The sequence below is a fragment of the Trematomus bernacchii genome, unplaced genomic scaffold (genome assembly GCF_902827165.1).
Source record: "Trematomus bernacchii unplaced genomic scaffold, fTreBer1.1, whole genome shotgun sequence".
Classification (NCBI taxonomy): domain Eukaryota; kingdom Metazoa; phylum Chordata; class Actinopteri; order Perciformes; family Nototheniidae; genus Trematomus; species Trematomus bernacchii.
Genome location: NW_022987698.1, coordinates 11055955 through 11079714, shown reverse-complemented (window position 1 = coordinate 11079714; position 23760 = coordinate 11055955). Strand labels below are relative to the sequence as shown.

General features: G+C 39.7%; 1 protein-coding gene across 1 annotated transcript in view; it reads left to right on the top strand.

Moving 5' to 3' along the window:
* The first annotated feature begins 2514 nt into the window (after window positions 1-2514).
* Window positions 2515-23760, top strand: part of LOC117489718 (metabotropic glutamate receptor 4-like) — a 141485-nt gene continuing 120239 nt past the window's right edge. The window contains exon 1 of the mRNA XM_034139239.1: window positions 2515-3484. Within this exon, the coding sequence (XP_033995130.1) occupies window positions 2933-3484 (552 nt within the window). The 5' untranslated portion in view covers window positions 2515-2932. The remainder of the gene's footprint in view (window positions 3485-23760) is intronic.

Below are 23760 nucleotides of genomic sequence, written 5' to 3'. Positions count from 1 at the left end.
GGTATGCCATTACATGAAAATACCATATACACACGCATGTTGTCTTCTCAATGCAGTATCTCAAAAGCAAACTTAAACTGAGGTTGGATACAGTCAATCTTGGAGGATTGTAATATGAGACACAAGTCAAGTCTGAGTTACATGCAGTATTACAGCTGAGTTCTGGAAATAAGACCTACAAAGAAACAGTGATAATGTGCAACCAGATTTCACTGAGTATGCTAATACTGCACTTTGTATTCAGTTACTACATCACTACATGTCATGGTGAATAAAGCTCTGAAAGGTGGCCTGCCTTAACACTGATGCTTGATTAAAATGGGATTCATGGGTTTTCAAGAATGATGGTGGTATTTTGAAATGATTTATTCAGAGGCTACAACCAGCCCTCACCTAAAGAACAGATCTTTTAGATAAAAAAAAATGATTTACTTACACCCTGGTCAAAGAGGAAACACTATAACGTATCTGAAAGCAGACAAAACCAGCTGATTAACGCGATAGTGCTCGATGTAATCTTGTGAGGTGTAAGATGTTTTTCCTTCAGTTGCATCTCGAGATACTCTTCAGATTGGCTCGCTGTCTTCAGTCTGACGGAGACAGACTCCCCACCAGCTCTTCTTTTGTGCAAACACGAAGTTTGATGACATCTGTCTTGAAAAATGCAGTCTTGCAGAACTGTTTTTCGAACCCTTCAATTTTTTACAGCTAAACTTTTTTTTCTTTCACCTATCTATACCGAGGTATGCTGGCAGACTCCTACGTGTCTGTGTGATGTTAGATATGCTGGTTCCTATTTGGTGATGGGGGCTAAGGTGAGTTGGCTGGTTTTCCAGTTGTCATCTGCTCTGCAGCAGTTAAAGTGAACCTGCAGATAATCAACTCTGAAAAATTACTTCTCACTCAGTAGGAGATAGTTGGGTGTATTCAAAGGACCTTGTCACTTCCAATACGCTCTCAATGAATCTCAGCCACTGCTGATCCGAGGCTTCAACCCACTCTGCTGGAAACCAATGTCTACAGCTCTATTCTGTTACCGCGTGGAGGGAGATTGTTCCGTCAGAGCCTATTTCTGCTCCGGGAATTAACGGTGTAGATATGTACATACATGATTGCTGGGAATAGCACATGTTGTGTCTATATGGCATGCATGCATTGTGTGTCTCAGAAAAAGGAAAAAAAAAAGGGAGGAAATGAGAGTGTCAAGAGTGTGGACTGTAGATGAGCTAACTAATGAACTGTAGATATCTTAGACATTTAAAATCCCCATTATGCACCTCACCAGCATTTTCACAACATGTTAATATAATTTACATCTCATAACGGACAAAGCGGTGAAAAAATGAAAGCAGATGCATTCGTGTAGAATGATCAATCACTTCTTGAAGATATCCACTTGGGCTCTGGGAAATGATTTGTTAAATGATCACACATGTTTGTTTTATATACAAATTGATCTAATCAGAAAATAATCTGCAGATGAATCAATAATGAAACGAAGTTGCTGCCCTAGTGACGTTCTTTTTTCTATATGTGATCAGTAAATACAAATCTGTATATCCTTCCATGGGAAATATTACAGGCATCAGTGGTGATGGTTCATTGATTTAGAGAATGTGCAGTATCTTCAGTATTCATGTATACCCAGAAGACAGCTTGCTTATTGCAGTGATTTATTTTTAAGGCGGGTATTTTTTCTTTTTGTCAACTTTGGATATAAAAGCCATTCTCCATTTGTAATAGCGCAATTATAATTTCTACTTATTTTCTTAGAACATACCCCCATTGGTTTGTTGTACTTTTCTAGCCTTCAAGGCACAGACCTAGACATGCTCAGAGTCTCTGAGGCCCACATAAGAATCCCATTAGAATATATGTAATTGATTTTGCCTGTAGTAAGCAGAAATACCTGGGTAATGCTGGAGAGGTCCATTCAGCACAAAGAGATATAATCCTTATCTGTAGTTTATTCAGTCCTTTTGAACTTCCCTTTAAATTCTTAATTTTCCGATGAATTGTCAGGCTTTGAAGAAGTAATGTGGCGGCAATGGTGATACATTTTATAAAAAATTATAGAACACAAAACACCAACCTAACTATACTGCTAATGCCAACAGCACTGTTTTTATATCACTGTAACCATAATACTTAGGCAGCAAGGTTGATTGGTGAATATGAAGCGTTGGGATCTGACTCTCAGCCTTGTCAACCTTGAGAGCCTATGGAAACCTTTGAATTTCAAATGGTAGACGTAGGAAGACTATATAAGAGAAAGAAAAGAGTTTCGGCAGAAATGTCTCTTTATTCCACATAACGCTACACTTAAAAGGTTAAGCAAAAAAGCGGTATTGAAAAGCTCACACCACAACAAATCCCTTTGCCTTTTTTTTCAGTTTTCTCTGTGCACTCGCTCACTACTCTTCTCTTTTTCATCTTTCAGGAATTCACTCTGAAGCCTGTGGACCTAAGCAGGCCTGAGGGCTCTGACATATACCAAATCCCTGCCCAGGGGAACAGGGGAGATTAAAAACTTCTGATTGAGGTGGAGAGGAAAGAGACGGAGCAAGAGAGGAAGGAGAGACGGAGAAAAAAGCTTATCGCTCACCTTTGTTCTTCCTAATGCCCCAAGTGAAGGATCTCCATAGGTAAGTCTGTGAATAACAACAACAGGCAAAGGAGCAGCTGCCGACCACTGTGGTCAGATGATGGAGTGAGGGACTGAAAGAGGGGAAGAGGACTAGACTTTTTTCAGTTAAATAACCAAGCTCATATTCTGCATTAATTGAATGCCTGGAAGAGAGAAGAGACATGAGACGAAGCCTTTTCTGTGCCAACTGCTTCAAAAGGTATTGCAATTAACCCTCTGGCCGTCGTCAAGTGATACCTGGCTTCTGTTGTTTTCGGATTGCCGGGTTCGGTTGTAGCCGCGTAGATGTGTGCTCGGGCCGCGGCCATGTTTCAACCCCCGGCGTGTAGACCGGATCGGACAAGCCTGACTCTGCCTCTGCTGCTGCTGCTTCTCCTCTACAGCTCTCTAGAAATCACTCAGGCTGCCAAACCCAAAGGGCCGGGACACACACATTTGAACTCCATCCGCATCGACGGGCACATCTCCTTAGGTGGGCTCTTCCCGGTGCACGCCAGGGGCCACGATGGCAAGCCATGTGGGGAGCTGAAGAAAGAGAAGGGTATACACAGACTGGAGGCCATGCTCTTTGCCCTTGACCGCATCAATAACGACAATAATTTGCTGCCCAACATCACTCTGGGGGCGCGTATCCTGGACACCTGTTCCAGGGACACTCACGCCTTGGAGCAGTCGCTCACCTTCGTGCAGGCGCTCATCGAGAAGGACGGGACAGACGTCAAGTGTCTCGGCGGAGGGGCACCAATCATCACCAAACCTGAGAGGGTGGTGGGCGTCATCGGAGCCTCGTCCAGCTCCGTCTCCATCATGGTGGCTAACATACTGCGCCTGTTCAAGGTAAGACACTGATATTTTCTATCTGAAGGTGTGGACGTGCACTTCCTGGTTTGTATACAATGCAGCAAAAAGAACACAAGCTGCTGAATACTTTATGTACACTTTCACCTATGATTTGTTGTTTTTGTGTATTGATCCTCTTATATGTGTGTGAATAATTAATAATACTAGCAGAAAGAACAACAGCAGTGTTAGAGAACCACATGTGTTAAAGATCTGCTGCCACACAATGGACACTTAGAGAGGAGATACGATTGGTAAATCTCATCACTCTGACGGTTGCCCTGCAGGGGTTGGTTGCTAAGCAGTGAGAGGTATTGCCTGTCACTCTACACCCGTGATTAATAGGATACTACTTAAATCCATTTTTGCCCCATAGCCTGTCTACCAATGTCTACCAATGCCTACATTTGCTTACAGAGTGGACAAATATCTTCTGTTCATGTACATTTGGCTATTTGATTAATTATTGAACACATATATTCTATCCAGCCAGCAATAGCAAGCATAGTAGATCTTTCTGCTTTATTGAAAAAAAATACATGTTTTTGTTTTATGTAGAAATAATAACTTTTGCTGTAGTACTGTCTGGTTGTTTCATGGACAAAATACATTTTTAGCACGGATGTTATTCAAATAACTTTCATTAGGACCCCAAGATAGTGGCTTATTTAAATGTTGTAGCAATGAAAATTAGGTATTGTTCCTCAGATAATACTCGGAATCCAATACCTAATTGGAAATGTATTACATGTTGTCTTTGTTCTGCTTTCAGCTTAACCTGTTAAGCCCGGCAGCCCCCGCCGGCGAAACTGTGTCTCAGGGCTTCTTAACATTTAACAACCTATTAATGTGTCATACCCACTCTAACGGTTCAAAAGAGATGTCAATCATCAAAATCGACTGAGGGCTTCCAGAGATATGGCAAATCCACCCAAATGACCCCAGAAGTGGGGTTTCTTTTGCTAAACCTCTCTTAAAAGGTCAAATGTCACTTGTTTTGCATCAATCTTGATACAGGGTACTTATTATATGTTATAGTTTGGATTCCTAAAGCTTTTAGTCTACTATCCCATCATTCAAGGGTGGTTCCCAGTCCGTGACTTTTCCTGAAAGTGTGTTATGTAGCACCCTCTGTTGTTAAAAATTATCAATATGAAGTCAGATTGAAAAAATCGCCAAAAGAAAAGCCATTTATACCTATATCCGCCAGCGGGTAATATTTACCTCATAGAATATGCAGCATAAACATGACATGTTGCTATAGCAACGCCTTTTGTCTACTGCGGTTCCTTATAGATAGATAGATAGATAGATAGAGAGAGAGAGATAGAGAGATAGACAGATAGATAGTTATAGATAGATCGATAGATAGTTATAGATAGATAGAGAGAGAGCAGAGAGATTTGTACCTAAACAAAACACAAGTCTAACACCAAGCGTTTAAATCAGCACTGTTAGCGATATTTTATACTTCATGCTATCTGCACAAACTATATCATATGAAAAGCTGAGAGTCCACAGATTCTATTGGTATAAGTTTCATCCCTGTGCGATCAAAACTCACTGTTCTACATGATAAATAAAAGAACATTGTACCTTGAAAATCAATAGCGGGTCAATTTGACCCGTTGGCGGTTTTAGGTATACAGCGACCTCTGGCGGTTCTAGTGTTAAAGCAAAATACTTGTTCTTGTCAATGCACAGACAAAAACCAGGTTAACAGCATAGCACAATTTGACAAGATGCCCTCACGAGTGCCTTACGAAGGGCAAAATGGACACACGAATTCAATAAGAAAATGAACCTTCGCAAGGCCTTTCGGCAATTTTTTGGCATGCCAAAGATTTTGCCACCGCTCACGGAGTTGCTGCTGGAGCCTGAGAAACTCCACCGGTGGTCATACGATGGCTTAAGATGCCCTCACGAGTGGCCCGATGTTGTTACGATCAGAGCCGAATTTGAACATTTCCCTTATCGTGTGTCCATCTGGTTGTTTTATTGCACAACAGAATCATGTAAACATATTATGTAAATAACCCCATTTGTGTTCTGTGAAACTGAAAAGGATATTACATTATTTTTGTTACTTTCATTGCAGTTGTATGTCTTAAATGTAATTTAGGTTAACTTCCTGTTTTATTTAGATGCTTTTATTTTGAAGGCGAGTTGACAGGAAGTTGTTGTTGCTATGGAAACAACATGACGGAGAAAACTTAATATCTTCTACATATAAAGACGGAGAAAGTAAAGAACAAAGTCTGAAAATATCAGTACAGTATCATAGTACTTTAACATAATTGTTTTTGTTACTTTCGTTGCAGTTGTATGTCTTAAATGTAATGTAAATGTTGCCTTCGTGTGTGGTTCGGGGCCATCTTCGTGCAAAATTCACAATTCCATATTCGTGTGTCCATCTGGTGTCAATTTCGGGACAGTGTGACAGGGGCTTAAGGGAGTAGCTGCTTTTCTCTCTCTCATGTTTTAAATAAATACCATATCTTAGGTTTAGACAAAACAAGAAGACATTACCTTGGGCTCCGGGAAATTGTAATGGCAGTTTTTGCTATACTCTGAATAAAGAAGAGAAAAAGATAATTTGATCCAAGGCTGGTTGTTGGTAAATGGACTGCTTTTATGGGATTAGTTGTGTGTCATAAAGATAAAGCAACACTTTCTCAGAATCAAGCAAAACTAAGAGTTTAAGAGAAAAAAAACTGAGTCAAGCAACAATCAATTTAATTAAAAAATAAAACTAGAAGTTGCAAACAAATCATTTGGGTAATCATTTAAGCTATAAGTATTTTTTCTTTGTTTTAACAACACATTTTTGTTTGCAGTTCTTTTTGCTTCTTTCTCAATGATCAGACTTTTGCTCTCGCTGCAGCTCTTCTCGTTTGCGCTCCCTCATTTTTTGTTTTCGATTCTGACACAAACATCCAAGGTGGGCAGGACTTTCAGGTAGGGCTGTGCAATTAATCGTATTTTAATCGCAATTACGATTTTGGCGTGTCACAATTACGAAAACAACATAATCGAAAAAAACGATTATTTTGCTTTGCTTGGTTGTGACAGTGCAATATATTTGATCAAATTTATTTTAGTCTAATTTATTTGTATTTATCATATTTACATATGTTTAGTAGCTTGTTGAAGTGCGCTCCAAAATATTTGCTGATCTTGTTTATTGGTATTTATTATTTTTGATATTATTTATTTAAATGTAAATATAAATGTATCATTTATTTTATTTATTTTTGTATTGGTTTTTCAGTTGAATTATACGTTCAGGGTAATCAACAGTTAAAAAGATACTGTTCAAATTATTATTTGTATTTGTTTTAAAGTTCAATAAATGGATGTTTTCAAAGTCAATGAATAATCATATTTAATAATCGTGATATCAATTATTGACCAAAATAATCGTGATTATGATTTTTGCCATAATCGCACAGCCCTACTTTCAGTGGTGCGTCCCCATTGGCTACTCAGTTTTTGAGTGACAGCCCAGTCCTCCGGCGATTGTACAGTGCAGCTGAGAGCTGCAGCGAGAGCAAAAGTCTGATCATTGAGAAAGAAGAAACAAGAACTGCAAACAAAAAGATATGTTAAAACAAAGAACAAAGACTTATAGTTTACATGATTACACAAATGATTTGTTTGCAACTTATAGTTTTATTTTTTCAATTACATTTATTTTGCTTGACTCGATTTTTTTTCTTTGAAACTCTTAGTTTTGCTTGATTCTGAGAAAGTGTTGCTTTATCTTTATGACACACAACTAATCCCATATTCTTTTATATAACGCTTCCCAAGTCTTTGCGACCACCACTCAAAGAGCTTTTACAACACATGTCAGCATTCTATGGGCTCAGAACAGTCTCATATTACACACATGCACACAGAAGGATTCACACTTGTATTTCATGATCCGCAAAAGGATTCACACTTGTATTTCCGGGTCCACACTTGTGTTTGTCAATGCACACACAAATGTGTTCCGTTTCATATACATGTAAATAAAATCCAAATACAGAAAAAAGTTTTACATATGTATTTTTGATCCTCACATATTTGTTTTCCGTTTAAAACCGCTGCACCGGCAAACACAACCCGCTTTCTGTGCATGGATCGCTGTGCATTCGTGTGTGGGTTTTTTGAGACTCCCCTGACGGTCACCCGATTCGTACTTGTAATTTTTTCTATCTGTAGCCAATCTCCTCAATTCTAAGCCAATCACATGAGCGCGCCCCCACGAGGGTAGATTTATTGCGTTCATGACGTAGCGCTTCATGTACACATTTTGCGCTGTCCGGAGCTGACAGGTCCATGGAGCCTGCCTGCAGGCGCTAATCTCAGGACACTTCCACTCTCAGTACATTGCCACTTTCCGAGCAGGAAATGCACGCAAATACAAGCCTTTATATTATTAAGGTACAGTGCCACTTTCCGAACCATTAATGAATGCTGGTGTACACAAAAACGGCAGGCAAAACCGTTTTAAATGTGTGTTTCCTGTATGGCGAATACAGCTGCTTTATTTATGTCTGTATGAAGTTGTTGTGAGTGTGGAGGGAGCAGCTACAGGTTAGCTTAGCCTAATCGATCAGTGCACTACGAAGCCAGTGCTAGACAGTGAACTGTCAACGGGGGGAGCCCCGCCGGTCATTATCGGCCGATATTCACTCTTAATAGTTTGATCGGTGCTCTAAAGGCCGATCAGGAGAGCTGGATCTGATCGATATGGATACGCGAGTGAAGTTTTAGCGAGCTGCATGAGAAACTGACGGGCTGTCAGGAGAGAGGGAGGGAGAGAGGAAAAGAGATGATCCTTACTCCCGTGTTATTAGCCATATCCGGTCATAGTCCGGTAATTACCTGCTAACGGAAACTCTGCTACACAATTCTTCTTCTTCTTATTATTATTATTGAAACATGACCGGTAAGTTTCAAATTTGTCCGGTAAAATAATTTCTGTCCGCGGAAACCCTGCTCGGACAGCGCAAAATGCGTATATGAAGTGTCATGAATGCAAGAAATCCTACCCTCGTGGGGGCGCGCTCATGTGATTGGCTTAGACTGGAGGAGACATCTGATTGGCTATAGATGAAAGAAATTACAAGTACGAATCGGGTGACCGTCAGTGGAGTCTCAAAAAACCCACACACGAATGCACAGCGATCCATGCACAGAAAGCGGTTTGTGTTTGCAGGTTCAGGGGATTTAAACGGAAAACAAATATGTGAGGATCAAAAATACATATGTAAAACTTTTTTCTGTATTTGGATTTTATTTACATGTATATGAAACGGAACACATTTGTGTGTGCATTGAAAAACACAAGTGTGGATCCGGAAATACAAGTGTGAATCCTTCTGTGTGCATGTGTGTATTATGAGACTGTTCTGAGCCCATAGCATTCGGCCATTCACAGGCTACCATACAGGAGTGATAAACATTCACACACACACACACACGCACACACGCACGCACGCACACACACACACACACACACACACACACACACACACACACACACACACACACACACACACACACACACACACACACACACACACACACACACACACACACACACACACACACACACACACTCCTCATGCCATCTGGAGCCATTTTGCTCAAGGACACCTCGAACCACCAACCCTCTGATTGGTGGACGACCACTGTACCGCCTGAGCCTCAGATGTCGTAAACAGTTAGTTGCATCCATAGGTAACAGAAATTGAAGGTAAAGCAGTGGGATGCAGGCTCCATATTTCTTTTTATCCTTGTTTCCGCTCTCCCCTGCATTTCAGCTAAATGCTAGACTGCTTTTGAACCAGCCCAGACTCTGGCTCTGCTTCCTCTACTGCCTTCCAGTGTGATCAACACTTTGCCAATGCCAAGCTGGAGAGATGCTCTGCAGTGTGTGATACAATATTATGACTGAGCCATGATTAGGACACACACCTTTTTCAGTCATTTCATTGACTGCAGACATCTGGTGTTTTCACATCTCTGATAATTATCATCTTAGGTGTGAGAATAGTGAGTAGTTATACACGTGTAGGCAGTTACTCTGTGTGGGTGGTCTGTTCTTTAGGCACTGTGTTTTAACTGGGCTGAGGCCATGAATACTACAGCATTAGTCATAGGTAAGATTCTAAGTATTTTTATTTATCGCCGCCAATTATCAACTTAATGGGTGAGGGCTCTGATTTGGCTCATTCCCAGATCTTGTTTAGGTGGATACGATGCTTTCGTTTTTAATGGGCGACTGTGGCTGTGAGGGAGTGCTGTCGTCTTTGAACCAGATAATTGTGGATTCTATCGCAGACTGTGCAGTCAACATGTCGATTTATCCTTGGGCAAGATACTCAACCCTCAATACCCCCATGTACAATGTATTGGAGCGCTAGCGTTACATAGTGATGTCACAGTCCATTATTAGACAGGCACCACTTTTATATGTCTTATGTGCGTATGTTGTTTTCTCCTTCAGCGTATTGCAGGGGATTATTAATCCATTGATAAACACAGTGGAGCATGCAAAGCCCGGTGCATGAACTCCATATTTCTTTCTGTCACTGACACACAGAATATGCTTATATGCACGCTCTCACAGGTAGGAGCTGGTGTGGGCCACAGTAATGAGCCTCTCCTGCAGCGTGCGCTTGATCCCTCTCTCACATGGAAGCCTTAAATCCTTCGTCATTAGCACCGTGCTCATTCCCTCTTCATTAATGCACGCAAGCGATGTCCTTGCATATTTAATTTAGATTCCTCTGATCTCCTTTCTCTTTATCCTCAATATATATATTAGCATTCCCCTCTTCTGCCTTTCTACATTAAGACAGCGGGAGGTTAAGAAAGAGGCTTCAGTCAGCCTACAGGTTGAGTAAATCAACACAGTTCATCTTCTCTTACTATCACCGGGGTTTCTGAGCCAATGTATTGAAAATCAAACTCTATCCAAGGTAGTCGCCAATCATTCAACATCCACTCTAATTGAATAACGGTCATTACAACATTTGAAAAAGAGAAAAAGCTCCTAAAGTGATGTAAAGCGGTCCGGTCAGTTATATGGATTTAACAGTAAACCTTTAATGGAGACTGGTCATTAGGTGGGGTCTTGAGTTATGGCTTTTCCCGGAGATCCACAGGTCAGCCAGATGCCAGCTGCTTCTCCTGGCCAGGATGGAGTAGCTGATGGCCCCGGAAGGTAACCAATTTAACTTTATGACCACCTCATAACCTGCCCTGCGCCAGCAAGACATCGTTTGCTGCATGATCTAGCATGCGGAGACGAGGGATGTCCATGTCTACAAGCACTGCGGCTAGACATAAATGTTTGCTTTAAAGGAAGGCGATGCTTGCTCAGGAATACAAACTCAGCATACCGATGAAGACGGGCCGACTCTTAGACATGTGCATTAAAGCATGCTTGTGTAAGCACCCGCATGTGTAAAACTTTACCACTCAAACTCACACGCCATGTGTGTATCAACTTCTCTACACAAGCGTACACAAAAGCAATCAAGCACATTTGCACGCACACCACTTTAAAGCTGGCAGCAGCCACCCTGGTGTAGTTAGCTGGTTTACAGAAAAAGTGTTTCCTCAGCACTCAGCTGCATACAGATGTGCTCCGGAGCAGCTTGATGAATATTTTACTCTAACCTTATGTAACGGTAACACAGAAACACAGGAGCTGCAGCTCAAAAAAAAGTTGGTGTAGTTACCCAAGAAGTGGGAGCCGCTCTGACAAGAAGTCGGGGAAAATATAATTCATGATCTCAGACAGGATACGTCAGATGATTACATTATTCATTTGTGAAGCAGATGTGCCTGTAAAGTTAACAGGCATCACCTGCGACACAGATTGTACTTCTAGGTCTCGTCTAGTACAACCACAGGAGATCCTGACAGGGATTTCCTTTCTTACTTCGACTACAGCAAATGTTCAGCCCTTGTTCAGTGAGAAGAACATGTATTTTTGGTAAATGTCATTTGTTTCATTCGGTGGTGCACATGAGTAGCACAAAAGAGAGGCAGTGACCCGGGAATAAGAAGCTCAGAGCGTTCTAGCCTTTAATGCTCACTGGAAAGCATTTTGGTGGCTCCTTGTTCTGACATTACAGTTTACTGTGTCGGCCGGGCGAGGCGTCTCACATTCACTGAAGTGGCTAGTTTCAGTAATATGGGGGCCACAGAAGAGTAAAGAAAATATCCATTTAGAGGAAGAAAAGAGGAAAATGATTTTTCTCATGGAAGAGCACACAGGCCTTCAACATCCCACTCGTTTTGACATTTTCTCTTGCCCTCAGTTTATGCTCTTGTTTTTATGATTCACGTTGGAGACACTGACCCACGAGTTATTGTTTATGCGCCTTCACATCGTGTAGGAACCTTCTCCACTGTCTTGTAAAGGCGAATCATTTATCTGGTGATTTATAAAGGTCTCAACAAAACTAAAACTTTTAAACCTGCATAGTAATTTATTTCACTTTTGATCCATACCTGTGCTTTTTTTATCTCGCCTGGCATTACTGTAATTAGTGCTCGGCAGTTAAATTGGGTTCAACCCTCATGGGTTAAGTGCTTCCAGCTAACGGCAAAAAAGGAAAGCAAATAACATTTAGTGCTGGATAAACACCGTAGATTATGAATAGTTGATTAAAGATTGCCCTGAGCTGCCATCACTGAGCCTTTATTTCCTCGAGAATTCAACAGGGTTTTGCACATGACACTGCTGGTAAAAGCATGTCAATAATGAACCACGTGCTGAATAATACATTTTTAAGGCATATTAGCAAGCATGAATATATTGGCTGTTAATCCAAGTACTGCAATTTAATACAATGGACCAACACATTTCAAATTTAAGATAGATAGATAGATAAATAGGGACATTTATACTTTATTCTTCCCAAATTATTGTGTTACAGCAGCAATGTGTTCAGGCTTTAAAATAAAATATTTAAAAAGGTGGAAAAATATATAATAAAATCAATAAACAGCCAATACATATAGATATCTACACTAGAAAGGACATGACCAGAAAGAATACTCAGTATAACATGTTTTTGATGAGTTGGACTGACCTATACAAGACTTATACTACAGCAGCAGAAATATATTTAAATATATATATCTTTCTATAGGGATCCTTGCTGTTATTATTCACACACCTTTACTGGATGGATGTAGAGTTTATAATGTGTCTTAAAGGGGTCCTATCATGCAAAATGCACTTTTGTACGTCTTGTATACATGAATATGTGTCCCCGGTGTGTCAGGGAACTCACCAAGTGTCAGAAAACACAACCCTCTCTCTTTTCCTCCATACCCAAATCCCTAAAAACGGGGCTGCAATGGATCTGATACAGACTGATCCAGATTTGAAAATTCTCTGACGTCAGGAACGAGGAGCTCCGCCTATATGGCCAACTCTCCACCTATCAGGGGAATGAGAGGTAACAGCATGGTAACAGCATGGTAACATGACGCTCGTGCCTCGCCCCCCTCCTTTGCAGGGGCGCGTGGTCAGCTGCAGCTCATGCAAAGACAGGGCTGGAGGAGAGCAAAATAGAGCAAAATGAGGCATGGCTAAAATGTATGATCTGTTTGGTATTTTGAAAATACGTATAAATATACCTTATATAGGCATGGCCCTACAATATATTATTCAAATATAGTATGATAGGTCCACTTTAAGTGGCTAATATTTGCATTTACCGCAGCATTTGCTACTATCGTGACTCCCTTCTGAGCATTTGTTACCTAACAAATAAATACAAACCATTCAGAGAAGCTACTTTTACATGACAACTTGTAAGCTAAGAGCTAAAAGCTGTCAGTCCCAGTCTAAGGTTAAGGCATAAAGCAGAAACCCGGCCACACAGCAGTGTGTGCGGAGGAGGGCAGATATCATTAGCACTTGATGCTTTCTTTCATGATTCCTTGAATGAGCGAGCCGATCCTCTGTTTTGTGGTCAAAGCTCCACCATATCCCGTTTTCCCAGAGGTGCTCACCATCTGCTTGGTTGCAATTTCTTTGAGCGAGTAAATGGTTATTTCCCCCCAGTTGATCCTCTGCTCCTGTTGGCACTTTAGCTTCAGACCTGTTTGGAATAATCAGTGACTGTTAAATTAGAATTAAAAACATTTTTTCTTTTTACAGGTGATTATTTTGGGTCTAGAAAAGAAAGAAACGCTATTTTTGTTTGTCTTTGCCACTCAAATTAAAATCCAATGTCCTGAAAATCTATCTATTTACTTTTTGAATGATGTTTTAATAAACATTATTGTCACTATACATTTTCTGCTAGAATCATCACCTGCTTATTAGATTTTCAAAACATGTCATTCGAACATTTTCTTTTTTAGTCGCTAGGCTTGTACTTCTTTGGAGTGAAGCAATAACCTGAGCAGAGCGTCTATACACAATTTAATCTAATCTTCTAATTTAAATACATGCTTCTTGTGTTAATTTAGAATCTGGACAGAATTAGATCAGAGGTAAATCCCTTTGAAGAGTAAGGTATCATTAATCTAGCTTCAGAGTTGTGTTTCTTCTGGTCATTGTTTTTCTTTGCGATAAAAATAAATGGAATGTTTGACAGCGTTTTTAAATCGAGCATGAGTGGTTACATTTGAGTGGTGACACCTTTTCTTTTCTTTCACAAGGTCTTTTTTCCATGCTTGGTTGAAAATTAGTCGCCTTGTTTATTGCGTTTCCTTATAGTGGTTGCCCTCACTTTTAGCGAATCTGACCAATAATATGGTTTCTTTTATGGCAGTCATCGTATAAAATCTGTTACAGTTCTATTCATTTTAACCTTGTAGGGCTTCGTTCGGGGACTTCTTTAAACAAGAACAAAAAACAGGCTCATGCCATGAAATTTCATGCTTCATCTCACGGTGTTCGGATGTTTTTTATTCCCCAATAAACCTTCCAGTGACACAGTAAAATGACGGCCCTGTGTCACGATTGATTTAGCAGCTCATTTAGAGGAATGACAGTTAAATCAAGATAAACTATTATCAGCCCATCGAGGCATCTCACTTCAACCAAACCCACTCGTTCAGTGAGCCAGTGACAATGCGGTTGTTCACATTGACTGCTTCACTATGAAGCCATTAAATACTTTTATGTTTTCTTCCTTGAAAAGCATGTACCTTAATTTTATGCAAGTTGGTGTCATGTTTCAACACGAGTCAGAATTACTATTGTCAACGATTTGCCATGTACTACGTAGTTCAGTGACACAGGTGTACAATATACAAACGTACATTCAAGTCACACCGTTAAAAAAAAGAGCAATTCTTTTTAGACTTACCTCCCGGTTTCAGTAATAGAATGAGAATTACATTCTCTCTAGACAGGACTGTACCATTATTGCTTAAAGGGGCCCTATTATGCCAATTTTCAGGTTTCATATTTAAATTGTTTACCTCTACTGTGACATGTTCCAATGCTTTAATGTTCAAAAAGGTCTTTATTGTTCTCATACTGCCTGTGCTGCAGCACCTCTTTTCACCCTCTGTCTGAAACCAGAGTCCAGTCTGCTCTGATTGGTTAGCTGGCCAGCTCTGTTGTGATTGGTCAACCGCTCAGAGATGTCTCGGCCCTTAGCCTGCAATGTGTTGAAGCGCCAGCCAATAGTAAGCGTTACACAGTGACGTCACTATGTTCAGGAAGGAGTCCAATTGAGGCGTTTCAGATTTCAGCCTTGGAAGACCATTTACATGCACACGGCAAGGCACGTTTATTTATACAGCACCTGTAATTACAAGGTCATTCAAAGTGCTTTACAAAAAATTAAAGACATTAAAGCTCACCTATTATGCTATATTTGAACAATATGTTATATGACCATATCTATACAAAACATGTCTATGAAGTATTTTGCTCAAAATACCAAACAGATCACCCATTGTAGCATGCCTCATACCCCTCTATTTCAGCCCTGTTACTAAAGTGCTGATTCTGGGTCAGTAGCTTCAAATGAAACCCGAGCTGCTGCTGGCCACGCCCCTTTGGAGCGCATGCAAGCGGTGAGCTCTGTGAAGAGAAGAGTGTCTGCTCCACCGGCTGAAACTCAGCTAAACGCTGCTGTGATTAAACGTGATTTTATGTTCCAAACCACATCAAACATTATTTCTGAAACAGTATGGTGCTCAAACGCTTTCTCTCTCGCGAGTTAGCTCAGAGTGTTAGCGATGCTTGCTCATGTAAACACAGACCATATTACTTCCAAAACACGTTGCGCATTGTTTCTGATACAGCAACGTATCTGATAGTGGACGATAGGTTGGGTGGGCGGAACATTGCCAGGAGTTCAATGTAAAGCCAGCCCACGAATTAGTAATGTTTCATTTCATTTAATTTAATTTTTATTTGTCCCGCTCATGGTACGCATAACCAAATGTACAATAATTGCCAACAAAACATGTCTCTATAAACACACCATTGAGTGAAAATGTCGTCATAACCGCAGCAAATCTGGATCAGCACCGTTTTACCCCCGTTTTTAGAGATGTGGGTAAGGAGGAAAAGAGAGAGGGTTGTATTTTCTGACAGTTTGTGAGTCTCCTTACACACCAGGGACACATATTTATGTATAAAAGACATAAAAAAGTGCATTTTGCATAATAGGTGACCTTTAAGAGCATTAAGAAATAGTGCAGCGGAAACATGTTATACAATAGCATTTAAAAACAGTCATTAAAAAGCAAAGACAATAAACCTATACAACACACTACAGGAAAGGAAAAAAAACAAAATAGGCCTCCTTTGATAGCGAAAGCTGCAGCACAAAATGAAAAATAGTATGAGGCATTGTTACGTTGTAATTTTGAAATGAAAGCCATTTTGTCCAGTCTACAGTAGTTCATTGTGAGAGCTGCAGATAATGATGCTCAGTTCAGGGAGGTGATACTTTTCCATTTTCTGTATTTTTCTATGCTATATTTTTTTTCCCAAACCTCTCTGCCCTCTGTCCTAAAACTACTCCATTAACAAAATGCTGCCTGTCTGTTTGATGCCGCTATTAAGTCAACACTTTGCCTCTCTCTTCTTTGATATTTAATCTACAGTAATAGTATTGATTCATAAATTGTTTCATTGGGTAACTCTTTGTTCTTTGACCAGCCCAGGGGCTTCACTATCATGTGCCATTTAATTCTGCTCATGCCCGCTCTGCCTGCTCCTACAGTGCGAGGCTCTGTCTGTCTCAACAGGGACCTTTCGTGCAACGTTTTTTTTTTCACTGATTTGGCCAAATCCTAAATGAGACCAGTGTTTCCCCTATATACAAAGAGTGGCGGCGCAGCGCCGCTGCTGAAATATGCGCGCCGCTGCTAGGGGGCGCCAGCCAGGTACCCAAAAAAAAGAAATGTATTTTTATTTTTTTTAAACTTTTTTTATTTTTTTTATTAAAATAATAATAAGTGGCGACCCTTTTTCATTTTTGATTGTTTGTTATGTGGATTTGTAGTATTTGTGTTACTGTATGTTCAATAAAGGTGTATTTTTGCAAAATCTTGAGACATTGCCACTGTATGTACTAGGCAAGGCATAGGCGACATAGGCGGTCGCCTAGGGCAGTGGTTCCCAAACTTTTTGTGCCCAAGGCACACCAAAGGACAAGTAAAAATCTCAAGGCACACCTATTGTGCAAAATAGCCCTTATATCACGTGTTATCACTCATATCATGTAAAATATCTGTAAATGTGCATAATTATTTACTAATGCCAAATAAAATGTGACAAAGACAACTATATTACTCATGAAATATTTATTAACGAAATATTTCAGAAATTAATTTGAAACTTTATCAAATTAGGCTTCATCAAAGCAGCAACACACTCATTTAAACCAGACAGGTCACAAAATAAAAAATTGTGGAGGATCAGGCTTTGGTGGTCGGCTCCCATCTCGGCGCACAGCTGGGAGAAGAGGCGAGATTTCAGGGGCCTTGATTTGATGTAATTCACCATCTGCACAGCCTGATTCAGCACCTCAGTCAACTCCGGGGGCATGGTTTTGGCAACTAATGCCTCTCTATGAAAAATGCAGTGGTTTGTGACAATATGTGGGTTTTGTGCTCTCACCTTAGCAATAAATCCTTTCACTCTCCCCGTCATGCTTGACGCATCATCTGTGCAAAGACTGACGCACATATTCCAGGTCAGACTGTTCTCTTTTAAATAGTTATTAGTTACCCTGCATATTTCTTCTCCCGTAGTATGGCTTTCCATTTCTTTGCAAAAGAAAAACGTCTCTTTGATAGAGTCAGCATCAACATATCTGACGTTTGCCAGAAGTTGGGCAGCCCCACTTATGTCAGTAGATTTGTCTATTTGTAGGGAAAATCTGCCGCTCGCCTGCAGTGCCATAAGACAGGTAACTTTCATGATACAGTTTTTTTCCTCTTTTCTTTCGGTGGTCGGTTGTCGGCAGTCTCTGCACTGGTGGTTGGTGGTTTGCTCTGCACAAGAAAGCGCTCCATTTTCCCTCATGCGTGTTTCTCTGTTTTAATGTTGTCCTTCAGCCTTCGATGTGTCACGGTCTTATAATTCCCACCTGCAACTGCGTTAACAGCGAAATATGGGGTTCTGTGAGGATTTTTTTTAAAAGAATTGTTTTTAGGTATAGAGTTTGCCTCTGTATTATGAAATGAGTGCATACAAAGTACTGATATAGTAAATTAAAAAATAATTATTTTTGTGTAGTTGTATATTGCAATAATAATGTATGGTTGTCACAAAATCCCACGGCACACCCGGACTTGCCTCACGGCACACCAGTGTGCCGCGGCACACCGTTTGGGAACCACTGGCCTAGGGCGCCAGATCTGGGGGGCGCTGCGCTGGTAGCTCTGGGAGGGGAAAACAAATGTTTGACCCTTGGCGCTCATCCTAATTTTCTTGATGTAACAACATTCATAATTAAGTAAATGTAACACCCTTTTCACCCCGGTTACACTTTTCATTTGCCCTGTACGATGGGCGCTGTAAGTGATGAAAGTGGGGGATGTTGACTTATCAGGTGCCCGCAGCTCACAGCCAAAGTGCGAGCGTGAGAGCGAGGGAGAGAGAGAGAGGGCGCACCGGTACCGGCGCTGTTGTTATTAGAATCTGGTGCTAGCTGCGCTAACGGATATAAGAAGTAGATGTTCCTACAACCAGGATGGAGGAGAGCTCTCCTGTCAGACTGAGAGGCTCAGTGAGGTAAAGGACTCTCTGAGTGTTTAGATAGTTAATTTTAGTCTAAGTCATCTCAGTGGGTCTCAAACGTTTTGACCACAAATTATGTAAACCCATATTTCCAAGGCACTCCTTTATAATTATTAGAATAAATAAAAACAGGTTTGAAATCATTCCAATGTATACTATAGGACAGTAAACCAAAAATGTCGTTTAAAGTTGGAGAGATATAAAAATATGCATAAATAAATAAATAAATGTTAAAATAAAGATATGAATGAACAACAAAAATAAAATAAGTTACATTTATTTGTTATCGGCTATGGTAGGTTATTGGTTATGTTATTTGATTATTAAAATGTAAACCGATCTTTTTCATATGGGTGTTTTAGAGTTGTACCCCCTAGATCAGGTCTCTAGTAATTGTGTGCTCAAAGTGCACCAGATTGAAGCATTTTACTTTAAAATGTTCAAACAAATCTTCCCGGGGGGGCATACCCCCGGACCCCCCCAGAGGATGTGACGTCCACCCCCCAATTCAAACATGTTCATACAATACTGAATACATTTTAAGCCATTTTTACATATATTACCTATGTCAATAAGTTTCTGTTTTTGTAGTGTATTTGTCTTTTGTAGAGATTTTTCATTTATTCTATATATATGAAATCTCGCCTAGGGCAGCAAATTGGCTAGAACCGGCCCTGGTACTAGGCCTCAAGAGCCTTTCTTGTGCTGGCAGACACATAGAAACAAATTGGCGGGGCGCACTTCGCACGCGCACACACTAAAATATTCCACGCTCACATTATGCTGGGCCCACGTGCCTTAGCACCGCTGCTATGACTCCATCCTAGGGGAAACACTGGAGACCCCCCAAATACTTCAGCTTTTTACAGAATGACTCAGATTTGATGGATGGGTGTGCTGCGGAGACATTTTCTGCAGGTCTTTTAGACCTGGGAAGCAGTTTGATACTGTGTATTGGTCCTGCATGGCTGTTGATTAATGTTTTCAAGTCAGTGGTTCCCAATCTTTTTGAACTTTTACACGTTCAATAAAAATTTTACCAGCCGAATGCGTATACTGTTTTTTTATCCTGTGTTAGTGGAGTAATTGGAGTCTTGATAAAATAAAACGTATATATTATGGAACTGATGGTACTATATAACATTTGGGTTGATATGTTTTTGTGACTACCCGTTGCCAATGGTTGCATATATGATGGATTTCCCAGAAAACAACCTTTCTATTTTGAGAATAATATTCTAGTGTTGTTCAGATACACCTATTGATATATCTAAAGTCCTTATCCCTAAATTGAAGATTGGGGTATACAGTAGTAATACTATTTGTTATTATTTTTTATAACACAAGCGTATAACAGAGACACACAATCTTAATTTCCACTTGGGTTATTTATTTTGCATCGTGATGACTAAATGTTGAGTCATGGTGACGCATTTGTGTGAAAAAGTTCTAAAGACACTCAAGGCTGCAAGACAGACACTTAATAAAAACAACTCTGATAATGTATGAGATGTCTCAAAGGTTTCACAACATTCAAAGATTGGAGGTGATTGAAATGATTCTCAAGTTAGGAATTATTTTGGGATTCATTCTGAAAGGTATTTTTATTTCTCTTCAGTCTGTTGGTTTTGCTCCTATTAAAAAAAGACAAATGCATCTTGACAGGTTTTGGCGTCCTTTTTTAGGAATTCTCTGTGCTGCAGACTGTGTTTTCCTGTTTAATTATATTGTTATATTCTATCATTATATAATTCTTAATTGTGATCTCGTCTGTACAATCCTTAGCGACTGACTCTCCCTACAAATCAGACGTAACAACATTTCTGTTTCTTCAATACTTGACAAACGTCCATCTAGAATCAGAGTCCAGACCCTCCACCATCTGTCAGCTCTCTCCACATGCCAGAAACTCTTGTGTTTGTCTGTATGTGTGTGGGAGGGTGCGTTTGAACACATATGTGCATGTGTGTCTTACAGGCTGTGTATTTACATATTTAACTCTGTATATCTGTTTAGTAATGTGAACATTGCTTCACTCTGCAGTCATATTTCTGAATGTTATCACCTTCCTCTGCCCCTTTCCTGTCTGTTTAATTCCAATATAATGCAAACCATATATCAAAATATAAAAGCACTTGTTTATAAAATGAATAGTACATTTTTATCTATATTCAAATGGTAACTTGATTTTTTTTAATACATCTGACAGCCTAGCAACAGCATTCTCTAATTTTTCAAGAAAGAATCCAACTCGAAATATAATAACACTTGCATCTCTTCGATAAGTCTGAAAAAAACAGATTTTTTTTGTAATCCGTCACTTTAAAAACTAGTGTTGCACGGAAACATATCAGCTTTTAAAAATGTATTTCTATTAGCACAAACTGTGAAATAAAATGCTCCCTTTTTAAGAAGTAATGGTTCTGTCACTCTTCATCAGTTCACACCAGAGAAGATTTCAGAAGATGTGGCATCACTTTAAGATTTTCATCTTTTTAAGACTTTAACTTTCTGATGTTGGCAATCTGGTTTGATAAATGACTACACAAAATGCTGAAAGCACACATCAGAAAGAACTGGACCAATTAGCTCCAGCTGATCCTGCACAGCAGCTGGCAGAATGACTGACACACACCGGGCTGCACTGCACACTGCCTGCGGGAAACATCATGATTAATAAAATAAAGCTCTTGTACATTTACACCATACATTAAGATATTTCATGAATGCAAATTTCACCGAAGCCTCAAAGCTACTGGACAAGTCAAGTTTATAACCGAATACATCAATAAGTAATATTGTAAGTTGCATAATTCAAACGAAGTATAAAAAGAATTATAAAGCTTTATACTTTTCCTTGAGCCCCTAATCAGTCGGTGAAAGAGACATTTTACACTCACTTTAAATTATTTAACTAACAGTTAAATAATAACTGTTAGTTTTTGAATTGCCAATAGTCTAATAGCCTTTTTAATACATGTACTCTACATTTGATTGGAAAAATATGTGGATAATCAGAACATTTCCGACACTATTTATGGTTGTTAAGGGTTTGGAACTTTCTTATAAACAAGGTAGAATAAACATGAGAATATACTTATTTCCATACAAAAATAATATACATTGAGTCTGTTTTACTGTGTGTAGTTGTGCTTTCAAACCCGTTCACTTCATGCTGATGTGAGTTTTCCTCCCACATGTCAAAAGACACCTCTAGACTCTCAATTGTCTAAAGTGTGAGCCTTTGTCAGTTTTATGTGTGAGATCATTTTCTCTGCCTTATGCCTGATGATCACTTCTTCCCTTTCTTTGATAGTAATTAACAGTAAAGGAATGTATTGTTGATTACTTCAAATAACCCAGATTTCTAGAGAAAAAGTTGATTTATTTATTTCTAAACTGATTGTTGCTTCAATAGAATATTTCATAAAGAATGAACAGACTTTCTTCTGTCTCTATTCTGTACATGCATCATACAATGAGAGAAAACCTATTTTTCTGAGCATTGTTGTGACATTTGTTCTGGAAAATGAGGTAGACAAAGGCTGTGGTAAAGTGGGCTCACTGTGCATAAACAAAGATTACAACGCTTTGTCACAGAATGCTCTTAACATCATACATTATTGATGTGTAACAATGTAGCAGTGTAAAAAGGGATGTTTTAACATTTAACTGTGCAGTAAATGCATTAATCTACAAAGCCATGAGTACACTTGCTGCCACTTACTGTTGGATTTACTAAAGTTTAATGTATCAGTACTTTCCTTGTTGCAGCAAAATAAAACAAAGTGATGCAACATTTAAAAAAAATGTAGATCTGAATTATTTAGATTTATTGATTAGACGATCAATACGGTTGAAAAGGGTCCAATGATATAAGTCTTTAGGGGTTTTCTGCTTTCCTGTAATGTGTTTCATAGGTTTTTGTGCATATAAAAGGTCTGCAAAGGCTAAAATCTCAAAGTTCCCTCCAGAGGAAGTTCCTCACTCCCCACCTGCTGAAAACGCCTCAATTGTAGTCCTTTGTTTACTACCGCAACATAGTGACATCACCATGTAACACTTGCACTTTTATTGGCTAGCAATAAAACACATTGGACATGACAGGCTAACGGGCGGGACATCTCTAAGCAGTTGACCAATCACAACAGAGCCGGCCAGCTAACCAATCAGCGCAGACTGGGCTCTGGTTTCAGACAGAGGGTGAAAAGAGGTGCTGCAGCATAGGCAGTATGAGAAAAATAAAGAGCTTTTTGAACATTAAAGTATGAAACATGACACAGTAGAGGCACAAAATACAAATATGAAACCTGAACATTTGCATAATAGGGCCTCTTTATAATTGTCATCCACTTAGGTCTACTTTGTGTCTTCAATAACCAATATAAGCTATAAGAAATGGCCCACATTGAACTATGTTTCTGAAAAATGCCTGTAGTCATGGCGATCTTTGGCATGTGCTAATCTGCCTCTGAGAAGACTATCGATTTGATATTGAACTACACCAGCTTGATTAAATATTTTCATGGCCGGATTTACGGATCAGTGAACTATGTGATTGCATCATAAGGTCTGTCCTAGTATTACTGAAAAACAATAAAAAAAACATGCAGTGTGTTCCATCATAGCTTATCGTAGTAAACACATGGTATCGAATGGTTCGGACATGGCCAAACTACTGAATGCAGATGCCATTTTATTTTGAAAGTCCATATCACGCCTTGCTCTAATATATCTGTTGACAAGGGGAAAGTCAATGTGGTTTATTATTGGACAAGATGATGTATTGATCTCTGATTGCCCGGGTCAGTCTTTGGTGGCTTAACTATGCTCTTTTCATCCTTATCATACCTGCAACAGCTATACAGTTGATTACAGCTCCTTAGAGAGCGCTGCTGTAATAGACTGGTGTCAGACAGGGAAAAGGTCAGGCTGTGCACACAAAGTATAATCAGCTGTCTATGGTCTGAGCACTTCTTATCAAGCAGCCTGGCTGAGCAGCACAGATCGATTGTCAAGATGCTGTAAT